The following is a 16,669-nucleotide window of genomic DNA, read 5'->3' as shown; positions in this document are numbered from 1 at the left end:
ATTTATAAAAAGGTAGAAAAAATATTTTCAAACCATATTCTTCAAACCATCAATTTTTAGTCTACAATTACAAACAGCACAAATAGCTTGTAGCTTTTTTTTTCTTTTTTAATCTGCCAAAGAGTGTATTTTCTAAACTCACACAATGGGTGTATACTAACTCTAATAGAAGGTGATCACAGTTTCTTATGTGTGGTTCAGGAGAAAAGCTTGACATATGAAAAAAAGGAGAACACAACAAATACTTATTTCTTCCAGAATGTCATGATTTTAAGTTCCAATTTACAGATTTTACAGCTTTGCTCACAAGACTGGTAGATATAGAATCATAGAATCGTAGAATATTTAGGGTTGGAAAGGACCTTAAGACCATCTAGTTCCAACCCCCCTGCCATGGGGAGGAACACCTCACACTAAACCATCTCACCCAAGGCTACACCCAACCTGACCTTGAACACTGCCAGGGACGGAGCATTCACAACCTCCCTGGGCAACCTATTCCAGTGCCTCACCACCGTAACAGGAAAGAACTTCCTCCTTATACCCAAGCTAAACTTCCCCTGTTGCCCCTTGTCCTTTCACTACAGTCCCTGATGAAGAGCCCCTCCCCAGCATCCCTATAGGCCCCCTTCAGATACTGGAAGGATGCTATGAGGTCTCCACGCAGCCTTCTCTTCTCCAGGCTGAACAGCCCCAACTTTCTCAGCCTATCTTCATACGCGAGGTGCTCCAGTCCCCTGATCATCCTCGTGGCCCTTCTCTGGACTTGTTCCAACAAAGGAATTCCACTCATTAAATGTTCTCCTTCTTCTAAAGGCTGACATTGTCTACTTGAGTCTTTTCTCTTGTCCCTCGCCTTCAGTGGAGAAGCAGCAAATTGATTATTTTTGTCCACTACAATTATTTTTTCATCATAATTTACCCTAATTATCAGTTCTATGATGTTAATGATACCACATGAATAGCAATAAATATCAAACAGCTGCTCTCTCTCAGATGTGATTTTTACCACACACAAACACATGTTAAGCCTCAGAAGAACTCCAGAAAGAAACCTAGGTCTGACATCATCTGTCCAAAACAGTCCAAAACATTCTGAATCTTTGAGTGGGCATTTTTGTTTACTGTTACATACTATTCTTATTCAGAAAAACAGAAAGGTCTTACCATACTCACACTTGCAGTTCAAATGGCATGTTGATGAAAGGGTACAGATTACATTTCATCTTATCCCTGCTGAGTTCAACGAAAGAGCTCCCTAAGATTTTAAGAGAAGAATCAGGCCCAAAGTCTTAATTAGGGGTATTTAAAACTTGAAAACATGCCTTAGCAGAAGTACTGTGACACTACAATGAAGAGGACTGGAAATAAACAGTTTTTTACTTTTGTAGTATAAATTTGCACTATGATGCAACTGAAATGTTCTGCATGGCTAATTCAGCCAAGCTCAGTTCAAACAAAATATTACAGAGACTCAAATATTATGTGACTCCTTCAGATAAATTAGCATCTTCTTTCTCAGAACTGTTTTCACATTTTCGATTTAAGAAAGTATGCAGAACTGTTGCTCTAAAATAGAACATCAAAGCTAAGAAAACAACAATATGTAAAAGTATGACCAGCCAACAGCACAGAATAGACAAAGACTTTAGTTTCCAGGAAAAGCCTTTAGTACAGCTCCTTTCAGTAGCACGAAATACAAGTGTTCACTTATGTGCCTATGTTTGGAACATGACATCTCCAAATCATCATGAACTACAAATTACAGAGAACATGTTCTGCTCTTTCTTCTTTCTAAAAGGTATATAGAAAGTAAGCTTGTAGCAATAACTGATTAAAACCTATTTAAGATCTTACTGACACTAAAAAAAACAGATGTGGAAATTAGTAGTTCACTAAACTAGGCACATGATGCATAACTTGAACTTCTAAAAACAGTTAGCTTACTTCTCTCAATGAGTACTTTAAGAAACAGAGAAGCCAGTAGTACTGTTTGAACTCATCTATTCTAACTCTGCTGAAACACAGAGATGGATAGAAAATGGACACTGAGCAACGTACTATCATTTTGGAAAGGGAAAAGGATAAAAAGGCTCAGCCAAAACATGAGTAGCCAAGGTCAGCCCTGCCATTATGTTCCAAAATAATATACTGCAGAAGGGAATGAAAGCAAATAAAGATGATCAAAATACACCCTTCTGACCAAGACATCTATAGCTATATGGACAGAGAAAGCTCAACTAGGTTGGCAACTTCTGAGATCACACCACAGATTAAATAGCACTAAAACAGAAAGGCCTTTGGATGAAAAGGAATCATATTAAATGATAATATGTATTACCTATATAGTTTAGCATCACTCGGTAGTGATGAAGCAGAAGTCAGATATAACACTGAAGAGAAAAATATGAGATCAACATTTAAATGCTGAACTCTAGGTCTAATAATCTACTTTTATACGGTATATTTTCTTTATACTTGTTCATGGGCATTCCAACTGTTGTTTGAAATTGGTTATCCTTTCAACTAATGTTCTCAACCCAGAAAGTTCATCCTTCACAATCTTGGGGGACAGTAAAACAGAAACGACAGTTAAAAGCTTGCAGATAAGCTTGGTTAGTACAAATGAAAACTAGGCATAGCTTGGTATTCTGACTGCCAGGACTCCATCATTTAAGCCAGTCTTGCTAAAACATTTTCTTTCTTCCTTAGCAGACAAGAAGTCAACCATTTGGTATGATCCTCCTAACAGCTGCATCAAATCTCAGTAAATAATTTGCCTTTTTTACTAATTTAAGAAAAGGCACATATTATACACTGCAGAGACTTGACAAATTGTAATCAATATTAAAAAAAAACCCAACAACAAAACCAAATCAATATTCTATACATGAGAAAAAAAAGCCACATAGAATGAGGGCCTTCTGTGCTTGTCAGCATGGAAATAGGAAACCAAAACAGACATAAGAAAAACATAGAGTCAAAACAGAGAAGATAATAATGAACAGGTTAAAAGAAGTGTAAAAAATAGTGATAACATTATGTTACTTAAAGATTTCAAACTTTAACTTCCTTTACTTGCCATTAGGTTATTCTAAACACGTTGCTTCATTACTGCTAGTATAAACTGTACACCTTCATATACATGGTTTTATTAAAGCTTCTTTTTATATTCTATATTTTACAGCTACAGGTTTATTTGGTTTGGTTGGTTGTTTGGTTGAGAATATTCGGTTGTTTGTTTTCTTTATTTAAATGCCTATTTTATATAAATTTCCTCCCAGGATATTTGAAATCCTTAATCATCATCCCAATAATTCTTTCCCACATTACACTATTAGAATCAAGTTCCATGACTTTTAAGAGCTATGCTTACATCAGAAGTATCAAGAGGTTTGAATTTCAATACCTATTAAAGGAATTTAATTATACAACCAGTTCCATTTGGATACACTGTACTGTTCTTTGCTAATCTATACCAGATTTTCCAGTATTGTAATTCTCATTAATAAAATGCCCTCTGAAAGTGTTTTTTTCTTTTTCTTTTAAGAAAAAAGACCTCTCAGTGGCCTATTTTTACAAATTATGAACAGAAAGATTATTATCCTTTATACTTGCTAAGTTTCCCAAGGATTTATCATGTCTGAAAACAGCATAACTACCTAACCTTGAGGGATGAGAAGTCTAGCTGTATACCTGACCCACACTGTCACTTCATTTAAAGCACGCTGTAGAGAAAACAAAAGTATTTTAAAATAACATACTTGTTTAAAACCTGCTTACAGGTTACAAATAGGGGGTGGGGAGGGGAGGAGAGAAGAGAGGAAGGGAACGATAACAGCATGCCATGTCATCTCTAGGATGTTTTCATATACAGAGGAATTTTGGTGCCTGCTGCTGTAGCAATTAAAGCAGTAGGGATGAAATCCAATGAGAATCAAGACACAAAAGTAGAAAACTATCTATCACCTTATAAAATTATCTGCTATTAAAATTAAGAATTTTAGGAGCAAATATATGTATCTGGCTCATTCTTGTTCATTGGAGTCATGGAAAAAGTTTACAATACCCTTCATTCCATTTGTTAAATGGTCCCGTAAGCAACGAACATTGGTGTTCTAAGTTCTATTCATCTACCATATCCAGAGGCCTGCTAGTTACAACTGGTACATACCAGTATTGAAGAGGGTTACAGTCTGGTATCATGCACATTATAATGTAGTTGGCAGATGGCATGTCATACTTTACCTGCAGCAATATTCTTTCAGGGGTTAAAGTCTTTACGCTTTTCTCTTGCAGAGAAACTCTATGACAGGGAAATACTCCACCAAAGCTTGGATCCAAAGCTACTGTGCACATCGGTCCTGATCCAATAGAACACTTAAGCATATGCTAATGTTAAAATCCACAAAAATTACGTATTTAGCATTTATTGGCTACATAATTTAATGTCAAGCTATTTGGTACAATGCTTAAATTAAAAAAAAAAAAAAAAAAAATCCCATGGCTATTTCCAAAGTGCTGCAAGAACAACAGAAGTTTAATTATTTAACTTTACAGCAGCAAATGTCGTCCCTACTTCTGCAAGTTCTCATGTTCAAATATCTACTAGGGCACAGAGAAAAATAAAGTCCTTTTGGGCCCGTAAATAAAGGAGTTCCCAACATTTAACATTGTGTTTTAATTAACTACCATGATTTGCCTTAAAAGCAAAAAAGGAATTAATGAAGGACAAGTCCTGTTTCGTACTGTACTTTACAATCTTTCTGCATACACTGAGAACATTTCAAAACCCTTTTACAGGAAGTTATTCAAGATAAATCCAATTCTTACAAGAACTGGCCTTGTAAATAAACCATTCAGAATGCAGAGGAAATTTATATTTTGTTCTTAAGTTTGAATCCAGGGTGAGCTATGACCATGAATAGAAATTCTTATTAAATATAAAAGTAAGAAAAGAAAAACCCTAAGAAAAAGCTTAGGAAACAGCTTTGTCTTTGGTGTAGAATGAATAAGCTGTCTAGGATAATTGTGAGTGATCTTAATTCTAGCATATTTAAGAGAAGACAAAAAATGTCTAAAATGTTGAGATAAAATGTAAACCTGACCTTATTTTTAAATGTATTTTTCTAGCTCGTTTTTATTTCTTTAATTTCTGTTATATTTATGTCAGGCAATATTTTTTCTATTTACAGTAACGGCAAAATGAATTCATTAGTTAACTTCAATCATACCAGATTTACATTTTATGTATGGATGCCCACCATCTATAACAGGTGGTTGGCATGAGGAAGTGATTGAAAAATTGAATCTGCATACACACATTTCTCCCCACCCTCTCTGGGTCTATCTGTGGTGGAACTAATATTCTGCTGACACATAATCTGTCCCTTGCTGCAACTTCATCTTACATGCAATTAAGGTAACAAAGCCTAGCATCTCTGTTCCCTGTGCTTCTCCTCATTCTAAAGGCCTTGCATCCATTCTAATAAATTTTCTACCTACCAAAGCATTCTGTAAGGCTGATGCTTGAGTATTTTCCAAGTAACCCCTTCTCACCTTCAGTGATTTCAATTCACTTAGTTATGCCACACCAAATCCTAACTACGTTATACTGCAGCTATATCACAACAAATTGCTGACTGATCTACCTAATGATTGAAAGTCACGCATTACTTTAGTGGAGTGAACACCCTGAAAAAACCTGCATACGAAAGACTGAAACAGCCCCAATAACATCACCTGACAGAGCAGCACACACCTCACCAGTCTGCAGCTTGCTGCAACTAGAAAGAAGGCTGTGAATCCCTCCAGCTATCCCTTCCCCCACTGTAAATTTCCACCTGGAATGCAGTATGTTCCAGTTCATCTAGTCCACTATTACATCTCATACACTGGCCCCTTCTAGAGGTGTCAGAGGAAGGTGTAAAAATTCCCATAAATAATAATTATGGAAAAAATACTGCCCAGAGGGAAAGGTTTTTCTCCATAACTTGCCATTAGTGGTTGATTAAAACCCTTAAGAGTGAAAGTTTATATCCCTTCTAAATGATTTTTTTTGCTCCATGAGGTAACTATGGCTCCAGATTATATATGAATCCTACTAATCTTTTGGCCCAAGGATAACTTCCAACAATGCGTTTAATAGATTAATTATGCATTGTATAAACAAGTACCAGATGTATCTAAATAAAGCAAAACAAGCCACTGAAAAGAAGAAAATAGGGCTCTTCCCCTCAAAGTCAGTGATCTAAAATACAAAATCACAACTACCTGCCTGTTTCCTCATTTCTAGAGTCACAAAATATTGTTTCTCACCTTAAAGGGATACACCACACAATGTATAACAACTGCGAAGGACAGGCACAAACAGCTTTTTAAATATCATGGTGTCTCCTTATGCTGATTCAATGTTATTAAATTCTAACTGTTATCACTCTTCCCTTTTCGTACCTAAGCAATGTCTGAAGAAATTCATGCAGCCACCTCTTCTGGAAAATATGGCCAGCTTTTTAAGGTATAAATCTTCCTCAAGCCAAAACTGGTTTGATCCATTGGCTAGACTCTTGTGAAAGGTAGGCAGCAGTAGGCCTTTCTCAGTTTTTATCAACTTTTGAAAACCTAGTACCCTGTTGCCAGGCATCAGTTGAGAGAGTCCTGAACTCTTGGAGTATAATCCTGCCTTTGGAGAAAGAAAAGCATGAGGGATGCAAGGATTTCTTGTGTCCTGTTATCTTTCTCTGCCCAGAATTCCAATTCATAGCTGGTAAAGGGTAAGATCTCTCTTCATGATGCATTACTGTACTTAAGTGACAGTTAAAGGGTGAGACTTTTAACAACAGAGGTATAGGCTGTTTCACTAACAAATATGAATTATTTCTTGTCCTGAACCAAAGACAAAACAAAAAAAGACCCAAGTAGTCTGTATTGTCCAGAGTTTCATTTAAGGTCACCAGCAATATCTTAGCTCTATTACCAATCTGGAGACACACATAAGCCAGGAGAAAACATATGCCATTTACTTGTTAAGTGTTGCAGTTTTAATACCTTCTCACTCAAAATCATAAGGAAAATAAATTTAATAAAAAGAATGTATACGAGTTTTCTGTTGTGGTCTTAACAACTTTTTTTAATATAGCCATGCCTGCCTCTTCTCAATATACAATGCAGGGGAATCCAAATGCTGTAGCTTTTAAATATTTTAAACATTTGAACTGTTTTCTTTCTGCTAGAGTTTAATTAACATAATGTTCTTTCTTTCATAAAAGAGATTACTCTTACACATACTACTCATTTAAAGCAGATGGCACTAACTACTGCAACAAAGTGTTTGCTGCCTTATCCCACCAGCCAACAGCGATAGGATCATTGGGCTGTCTTGCTATTTGCAATGGGAAACATACCTTGTTACAGCAAGGCACAAGTTAATTTAAGCAGTCACAATAAAACAGTTGCTCCACCACATCAGACAAATGAAAAGAATCCTACTGGTTGTTCAAAAGGCCAGAAGTAGAGTAGATTTCATGGTTATTCTGTTTCTGGCAAATCTCTACCTGTGTCACAACTGTAATTTTCACCACATCAGACTTCTCTGTTATAACCAAAGTATTATTACTAATAAATGGGAATATGACATGGATTATAGGTTGGGGAAACTTCTGTTTACAAAACGTATGCATTCAGAGTTCTCAATATAAGGAAAAAATAGCCACGTATACATGAAAAGCAAATCGACAGATTTAATCATATGTTTCCAAATCTGAACTCAGAATGAAGATTTAAAAAAGGGTAATAACTTCTTATACCACAATTTTGAGTACATAAAACAATCTCTGCGTTTGTTGGAACTGAACCGCCCACAGTGTTTAACTTTCAGTGACCTTTTCCTATGAACATCTCTTTAATATGGCACGTGCTAAAAATAATACAATTATAGTAGTAAAGACTTACCTAAAATAAGAGAGGCAGTTAAGAAGCATACTTTAAGCCTCCATTAGATGACTGTTGTGGGAGCTTGTAAGCTCACCTGGTCAGCAAACATTAGTTAAAAAAGAAAAAGAACTTAAAAAAGAAACTCTTGGAATTCATGAGCCAAAATAAAATTTTAAGTACCAAAGAGAATTTAAAAGTGTGAAAAAGATCTTACCATACAGGTAAATAATAACAAGTCCAGAGGAGGGCCACAAGGATGATCAGGGGACTGGAGAACCTCCCATATGAAGACAGGCTGAGAAAGCTGGGGCTGTTCAGCCTGGAGAAGAGAAGGCTGCATGAAGACCTCATAGCAGCCTCCCAGGGTCTGAAGGGGGCCTATAAGGATGCTGAGGAGGGACTCTTCAGTAGGGACTGTAGTGACAGGACAAGGGATAACAGGTTAAAACTTAAACAGGGGAAGTTTGGATATAAGGAAGAAGTTCTTTACTGTAAGGGTGGTGAGGCACTGGAATAGGTTGCCCAGGGAAGCTGTGTATGCTCCATCCCTGGCAGTGTTCAAGGCCAGGTTGGACAGAGCCTTGGGTGACATGGTTTAGTGTGAGGGGTCCCTGCCCATGGCAGGGGGGTTGGAACTAGATGATCTTCAGGTCCTTTCCAACCCAAACTATACTATGATTCTATGAGTACCTAGTACCTCCTGCGATATAATCAGAAGTCATCAAAAGGGGTCTCATTGCTACAAGTGATACATTATTGCAAGGACAGAGGAATACCACTGAAGCAACAAGTACCTGACCTAAATCTGTTCTATGAAAGAACAGAGATCCTGCAGCTAGCAAGAATAGACCTTCTAAGGAAAATGATGCTTTATAATAGCCCTTTTCAGATTTATTTCTATCTCCATTAAAATGATTCACTATTAAAGATAGGTCTATTTACATGTTTCTATATATGTGCACATATATGGGTTAGGAAGGAAATAACAAGTAAATGCATTGAGCAATAACGGTTAGTGTACTTTTTCACTTTAAATTGACAATCATTTAAAGTACATTACAGCTGATCTTTAAGCTTATCTCCCTCTCCCTTTGTAAAGTTGGAGTTATTTAATATGACTTAAGGACTTAATATGGAGTTATTTAATATGATACCAGGCAATGTACATCTACACTATCCCTCAATATTAAATTGCAGACTTTTATCCTGTATCGGGATGATGGTCATTCAAGAGTGTCAAGGACAGTATGGTCTGACATTTCTAGCAATAATCCTAATATCTTTGAGATAAACAGTCATGTTTACAGAATGTCAGCTGTTCTACATTCTCGCTTACTGCTCAGCAGTATTCACTGTTCCTTTGGGTGTCTTGACTTGTGTCAGAAATAATTCAGCAAACCATACAATAACAAGAGTTACAGCTCTTTCCTGTGGGTGAGGGTGGCAGAGACCTAAACACAGATTTTCAGTAACCAAAAGGTAGCTATGGAGAAGGTGGGGTTACTTTCTTCATGAGGATGTATGGTGACAGGACAAGAGGTGATGGACGCAAGCTGCTCCAAGGAAAACTCAGTCTGGCCACAAGACAAAATTTACTAATTCTGAGAAGAGTTACACATTGCAGTAGGTTGCCCAGACAAATAATGGAATAAATCTTGCTGGAAATATCCAAGTCTCAGCTTGAACGACCCTGGATAACCTCTTGTAAAACCCTGCTTTCGACAGCAGTGTTGACCTCATGATCTCAATTTTCCATGATTCCTTTCATAGCTTTACCTACAGAACGTAAATTTTGCCCCAGAAAGTGAGCTTTGCGTGATCTTTTTGAAAGAACCTAAAAGCAGAATTTGCACCCAAGAAAGCTATGTTACATATAATAGGTCTGAAAGCTTTTGGTTTTGCAACTTCTCTCTCCATAGGACAGCTAACAGGTGAAGTAATCATATGACCTTGAAAGACTATTATATACCAGATCTCTTATTCATTTTAATACCTTAGAGTTCCTTCATAGTCATAAGTCATTAATCTTTTTATTGTTGTAGATGGTACAGTATGAACAAGTTATACTGCAGAAGTAACAGAAACAAGTTAAGGCATCATATGAACTCAGGAAGTACAATGTTAATATTATCTGCCACTTCTTTCCAATATCTTTGAAAATAAATTCATTTGTTCAGTATTCTTGACCATACCAGTACGTATGCCATTTTTATGGAAGAAGCCACCAGACCTGTGTTCCTATGCAAGAAAGTCCTGTCAGCAAAACTAATGGATGTCAGACAAATAAGCTTAGAAAAGCAAACAAGTGCACTGTCAAAACTATGTCATCAAGCCACAGGCCTATCTGTAGTGATATTATACACTCCACTGCCCCCAGTCACAGCCCAGGATAATGAGAATCCATGTACAGAGTCATCTGATCTCGCAAACATTGGCACAGCACAGCTAATAATCCACCATAATTCAGAAACTGTACTGGATTTAAAAAGGCAGCTTTACTCTTGTTGCCTTGCTTTTGAGGCAGATTAAATAAATCAAAAAGGCAAGGCTCTCAGATCATTATTTGTACGTTACAGCTGTCCAGTTAGAGTTGACAGGCATTCTTTACGTGGCCTCTTGAATGATTAAAAGGCAGAGTAAGTCTTGGAGGGTCATAAATGGAAGGAAGGGGGTTTGAGGGGGAATGATTATGACAAAGAAAAAAATCAGGCTGACAGAGTAACTCACTAGAAATTGTTGCACTTCTACAGAAGCACCAGATCCCATATATATGAAAAAAAAAAAACAATAGCCACAGAAAGGAAACTGGATGAGCACATTACACATTTGAAGTGCGAATCAGAATAAAGTGTTTAATACTGTTCTACATCAGAAAACTGGACTGAACCTTCTGCAAGGTGAAGAACAAGCAAACCAGAATGAAAGGTGAGACACTGAAAGCATTCAGATTAATAATGAATTTTTTCTGTTCTTTAATCTTTTCCTTGCCAAGCAGTGTTTATTTTAACTCTCCATTGAAGCTGTCTCAGTTTCTGAAGCCAACTGTTGCAGAACAATATTAAGAACTGGAAGTATTGCTTATCTTACTTGTGAGAATGCTGAATTCTTTCAAATGAATTCTACAGTGTAGAATTCATTATGGCAGAAGACTATGTAAAAATTTAATATAAATACTACTTCATTTTTTGCATGAAAATTAAAATGCAGTTTGCTACTTAAGCTGTAGTTTCAAAGCTTTCATTTATATATTTGCCAGATTCAATGTTGTAATCACATTATTTATTTAATATCATATTTGTATTACTAAATTTGATTTCTGTAAGTCAATAAGCAGTATGTCCTTTTATTTCCAATGGTTTCAAGTAGCAATTAATTAAAATATTCATAATTTTGAAATAATAATCATTTTTACCATTTGAGTAAATGATAAAAATGATTTGAGGCATCTTAAAAACAATGTTACAAGTGGATTTAAAATTCTGACATTCTTTAGTCACAGAAAAACTAAATATTTCACATGATCTGGTTTTTTTTCAAATTCTATGCTGTGCATATGCACATTGCTTTAAGTGGCACCTTGTTTTCAAAATAAGACCATTGGCAAGTTATGAAAGGTACAAATTATTATTTTTTCAGTTAAAACTGACCTGAACATCAGGGAGCTGAAGATACTTATAAATGCTAATTACTCCTCTCCACTCATTTATCTTTTTAATGGCTTCTTAACGACTGATTGCTGGTTGTGTAGGAACTTTTGTCTGTGGGAAGTACAGCTGGCATTCATATAAGGGAATTATTAAGTATAAACATAGATATTTTAAAGAACAAGCTCACAGAATACAGATTGCTGAAACAATACTGTTAACTGGTTTTACAGCAATGTCTTTGAAACTTGTTATTCTTTTGACAGCATATTGACTTAATTCTTTTTAGTTAGTACAGTTAGTAAAAACAGAATAATGAAAGTTCTGTTTGCAATTCTTCTGACACAAGATGGTCTAAACTTGTAACTACCACAGAAAGATAAACATTCCAATTTAATAACTTTAAAAAATCCGCTGCATTACCTTCAAACATCACTGCTCTGCTGGTGACAAGTCCTCCTGAAAAATCTGTACTTAGGATATTAAGCCATGGGAAGTATTTCATTTTAAGAACATGGAGGCACTAAATTCACTCTGCATTATCAAAGTACTTCAATAATATCTGTAATTAATGAATGCAAAATATATATGTATAAAATAAATTAATTCTATGCTATGTTTATTGTTAAGCTGTATACACTTTGCCCACATTAATAACCTGTATATTGCTAAAAGACAAACATTTTCAACTCATTTTAAATCTTCTTTCTTTTCTGATACAGTTATCTGGCTTTTGGTTCTGAGTGTCATCTTGTTAATATACAGAGCTTGTGGATGTCCTGACAAATGCCTTTGCCATACAGCTTCAAAGACTGCAGACTGCAAGAACAGAGGATTTACTGAAATTCCTGCCCATTTACCTTCTGAAATTCAGATACTACAGCTGCAGAATAATCGTATTTGGAGAATCAACCAAAATGCATTCACTGGAACACCGTTGCTCAAAATCTTAGACTTGTCTAATAACTCTCTCTCAAGTTTGGCACCGGGTGCTTTCCAAAAATTACGGTATCTACAGGTTCTAAACCTAACTAGAAATATGATTCATTATGTAGAAAACAAAACTTTCAGTTTCCTCCCACACCTAAAAGAACTGGACTTGTCATCTAACAGCATTATACGTTTGCCTGAGACTTTTGGAAACAGCACAGGGAATATAACTTTGCTGTCTGTGAAGCATAACAAACTTCAGAAAATGGAGAGAGTTCTGCTGGAATCACTTCCAAACCTGAAAGTGGTTCTTTTCAAAGATAATCCCTGGCAATGTAATTGCAACATCTTTGGCCTGAAACTGTGGCTGGAGAGCTTTTTATACAGAGGTAAGGAATTTTTCTCATTACATACAATGCACATGAGAACACTCAAACAGCATCTAACTGATCTTATGCATAGGTCAGAATATAGGTGCTTCCATAAATACAGGTGGCAAACTAGAATCACACAACAACTTTATATTAGCAGAAAGAAGGAAAGTAAGCAGAAACAGTCGTATAGCATGCACAGATACATACTGTAAATACATGGGTCATGTGTGTATTCATATATATCCATATATATAATATATACAACAAATAAACTTGTGCACATACACTTGTTTTAATTCTACTGATATATTTTTGCTAGAAACCATCCTACTGTTTAAAAGCTTTTTACCTGATGCACAAGGGTAAACATCAAGACTGATATCATTACTTCCTTTAGATAATGTGTTATTCTAATTGCTCTAGAAATTATCACCTGACACAATGAAATATGATAAAATAGTATTGTGGCGCTAGATATTTCTGCAAGTCCTAATAAAACATTTCTAGAGATGAAACATTTTCTGAATGTAAAAATATTGCTGGTTGCATTCCAATGTAACTACAAAAGATTTCAGTATTTTTAGCTCAATCCAACTCAGGCCAAAGACACCTGATGCATACTCAACCAATTACAGAGAATGCTTCAGTTCAGGTGGGACTCAATTCTATTCTAAATAGTCCTCTATTCCTAACACACATCAGCAAGTTTGCCGATGACACCAAGCTGTGTGGTTCAGTTGATACGCTGGAGGGAAGGGATGCCATCCAGAGGGACCTTGACACTCTTGTGAGGTGGGCTTCGCCAACCTTATGAAGTTTAACCATGCCAAGTGCAAGGTCCTACACCTGGGTTGAAGCAATCCCAGGCACAGCTACAGATTGGGCAGAGAAAAGATTCAGAGCAACCGTGCGGAGAAGGACTTGGGGGTGTTGGTCGATGAGAAAATGAACATGAGCTGGCAGTGTGCACTTGCAGCCCAGAAAGCCAACCGTATCCTGGGCTGCATCAAAAGAAGCGTGACCAGCAGGTCGAAGGAGGTGTCCTGCCCCTCTACTCTGCTCTTGTGAGACCTCACTTGGAGTATTGTGTGCAGTTCTGGTGTCCTCAACATAAAAAGGACATGGAACTGTTGGAACAAGTCCAAAAGAGGGCCACAAGGATGATCAGGGGATTGGAAAACTTCCCATATGAAGATAGGCTGAGAAAGCTGGGGCTGTTCAGCCTGGAGAAGAGAAGGCTGCGTGGAAACTGAATAGCATCCTTCCAGTATTTGAAGGGGGCTTATAAGGATGCTGAGGAGGGACTCTTCAGTAGGGACTGTAGTGATAGGACAAAGGGTAACAGGTTAAAACTTGAACAGAGGAAGTTTAGTTTGGATATAAGGACGAAGTTATTTACCGTAAGGGTGGTGAGGCACTGGAATGGGTTGCCCAGGGAAGTTGTGAATGCTCCATCCCTGGCAGTGTTCAAGGCCACGTTGTACAGAGCCTTAGGTGACATGGTTTAGTGTGAGGTGTCCCTGCCCATGGCAGGGGGGTTGGAACTAGATGATCTTCAGGTCCTTTCTAACCCTAACTATTCTATGATCCTATGATTCTATATTTAGTTACTTAATACCATAGAAGGATCACAGTTTCAGGATTTTGAGTTTTATTTATATCCACATTTAAACTAACCCATCAGAGGTGTCTTGAACCACACTTTGGGTTTGGCTGTTAGAGACCAAGAGGCAAGCCATTATGCTCGCATCTGTCTTGGAATATCATAAATATTTGTGGAGTAGTCTCCAGATGTCAGTTTGGTTCATCGGTATTTACTACTTTTTCAGAAAAAGTCTTTTCAGAATGAAAATTTCTGTGCCTGGCTGTAGCTGAAAGGTGGGTTATTTTGGAAAGAGAAGCGGAAGAAAATTCAGCTGATTAGTTAAATTTTAAAAATATGTAAACATTGGTTTTGGCCTTGTTGACTCCTTGACACACTACACCCCTAAAGCCGTGGTGTATGGACTAATTAGAAACCTGAAGGCTTAGTGTGTGTTCCTCTATACACCGAGGAACAACTTCGTGATTTACCATGACTGAGGCTTCCTACTTGACTTCCCTTTACACTAAAAACATCCTTTGGGAGAGAGCAGATGCTGGCTCTAGGCAATCATTAAATTTATCATTTGAGCAAGGCAATAGAATAATTAATCCTAAATCCTTTAGCTCTCTATATATTTTCTTACCATGAACCTTGATTCAAAAAGTTACTCATGTATACATACAACTTACTGAATTTTCTCTTTGCTTCATTGCAGTTAGCATATGATGTCAGAACAATAACTGTTTCATGGAGTATTTCAAATGAACGGGAAATCTTTACTAATTTCCATTTCTCTTTATAAGAAGAAATAATGGTATGAATTTGAATTGAATGAATTTGCTGTTAACAATACCTCTTTATTTTCACTTACGACTTAGTTCTTGCTTTTCTAACACCGTTTTTTTTACTTCTACATCCATAAAGTCATAAATAACTTAATTCCTGATGAATTGCTTCTTACAAATACTTTCTTATATGAGTGTTAGTGTTATAATCTCACTATTGATCTAACTGTAAAAAGATCTTAAAAATGTAGTTATTAATCTTTAAAATTATAAAGTCAAAGATGATGATAAATACACCAGGTTTCTGTTAATTTTACATGAAGATAATTCAGAAACCATAAAATCTTCAAACCATAAATTGGGTTTTGGTTGGGTTGTTTCCTTGTTTTTCTTTTTTTGTTTTTGTTGTGGGTATTTTTTTTTTTTTCAGGAGGAATAAGTGATGGCATTATCTGCTCAGCCCCAGGGATTCGGAAGGGAAAGGACCTCCTCAAAGTTCCCTATGAGCTATTTGGGGCATGCCCTCTAAGGACAGCTCACTTTCATCTGGCTAGCATTCACCACCATAGCTCTGAGCACAGAAGTTCTCTGAAGCATACTCATCACAGTGAGCATGGGGAAAACAGCCGTTCAAACTGTGAACCCAAACCGAAGCCCAGGCCTGTTAGTCTGCGTCATGCAATTGCCACTGTAGTAATAACTGGAGTTGTCTGTGGAATTGTGTGTCTAATGATGTTGGCAGCTGCTGTTTATGGTTGTGCCTATGCTGCAATTACTGCTAAATACCACAGAGAACATTTGGCCCCGGTCAGACAACATGGGACTCCTGAGGAAAAAGAGTTATTTGATAGTTCCTTGGCTTGAGTTACTTCTGTCTGGTTTCTTGAAAATAAAGACCTAACTTTGGTTAAAAAGCCTAGAATCCTTTTTTTTTTTTTTTTTTAATATACATCTTAAGGCATTATTGTTCTGAAAAATACAAAATAGCTACAAATAATTCACTATATTTCAAGATCTTAGAATATCTGGTATGCATCCAGAAATACAATTCACAATCGGTTTTAGAACCAGTCTATACTGATAACTTAAATGTGTTAAAAAAATTTTCAAATACTTGTTTTTGACCATCCACTCTGCCCTAAAAGGCAACAATTAAACATTACATCCGTAAATTACGAAATAGGTACTACCTTGTTAACTATCACATATCATTTTTTAATTAGTTGGTAGGGAAGAAGGAAGAGAGCTGAGAAAATGCTGAGGAAAGAAGAAATGCTACGCTGTTTCAGACACAAGCACTGAATGAGCATATACAGTATATATGAGGAGACACTACCCATTATCCTGCTGGCATATATGCTTGCTACAGACATTTCTGAAGCTTCTTATTCCCCAATCCACACACAAATGTTCCATTTT

At 36.6% G+C, this 16,669-nt stretch overlaps 2 protein-coding genes across 2 annotated transcripts in view; one reads left to right on the top strand and one right to left on the bottom strand.

Moving 5' to 3' along the window:
* The window catches only part of CACNA2D3 (calcium voltage-gated channel auxiliary subunit alpha2delta 3), a 498,676-nt gene that overhangs the window by 60,269 nt on the left and 421,738 nt on the right, over positions 1–16,669 (bottom strand). The gene's annotated exons all lie outside the window — the stretch shown is intronic.
* LRTM1 (leucine rich repeats and transmembrane domains 1) lies at positions 10,851–16,114 on the top strand. The gene is made up of 3 exons (XM_065687614.1): positions 10,851–10,863; positions 12,305–12,895; positions 15,681–16,114. Exons 1-3 carry the CDS (start codon positions 10,851–10,853, stop codon positions 16,112–16,114), a joined length of 1,038 nt encoding a protein of 345 aa, XP_065543686.1.

The sequence above is a fragment of the Lathamus discolor genome, chromosome 7 (assembly GCF_037157495.1).
Source record: "Lathamus discolor isolate bLatDis1 chromosome 7, bLatDis1.hap1, whole genome shotgun sequence".
NCBI lineage: Eukaryota > Metazoa > Chordata > Aves > Psittaciformes > Psittacidae > Lathamus > Lathamus discolor.
Note: the sequence above shows the minus strand (reverse complement) of the source record. Positions and strands in the feature narration are given on the sequence as shown.

Excerpts from the sequence above, each read along its gene's own strand:
- LRTM1 (XM_065687614.1), top strand. Across the intron at positions 12,896-15,680 it reads GGAGAGCTTTTTATACAGAG|GAGGAATAAGTGATGGCATT; the intron begins GTAAGGAATTTT and ends TTTTTTTTTCAG.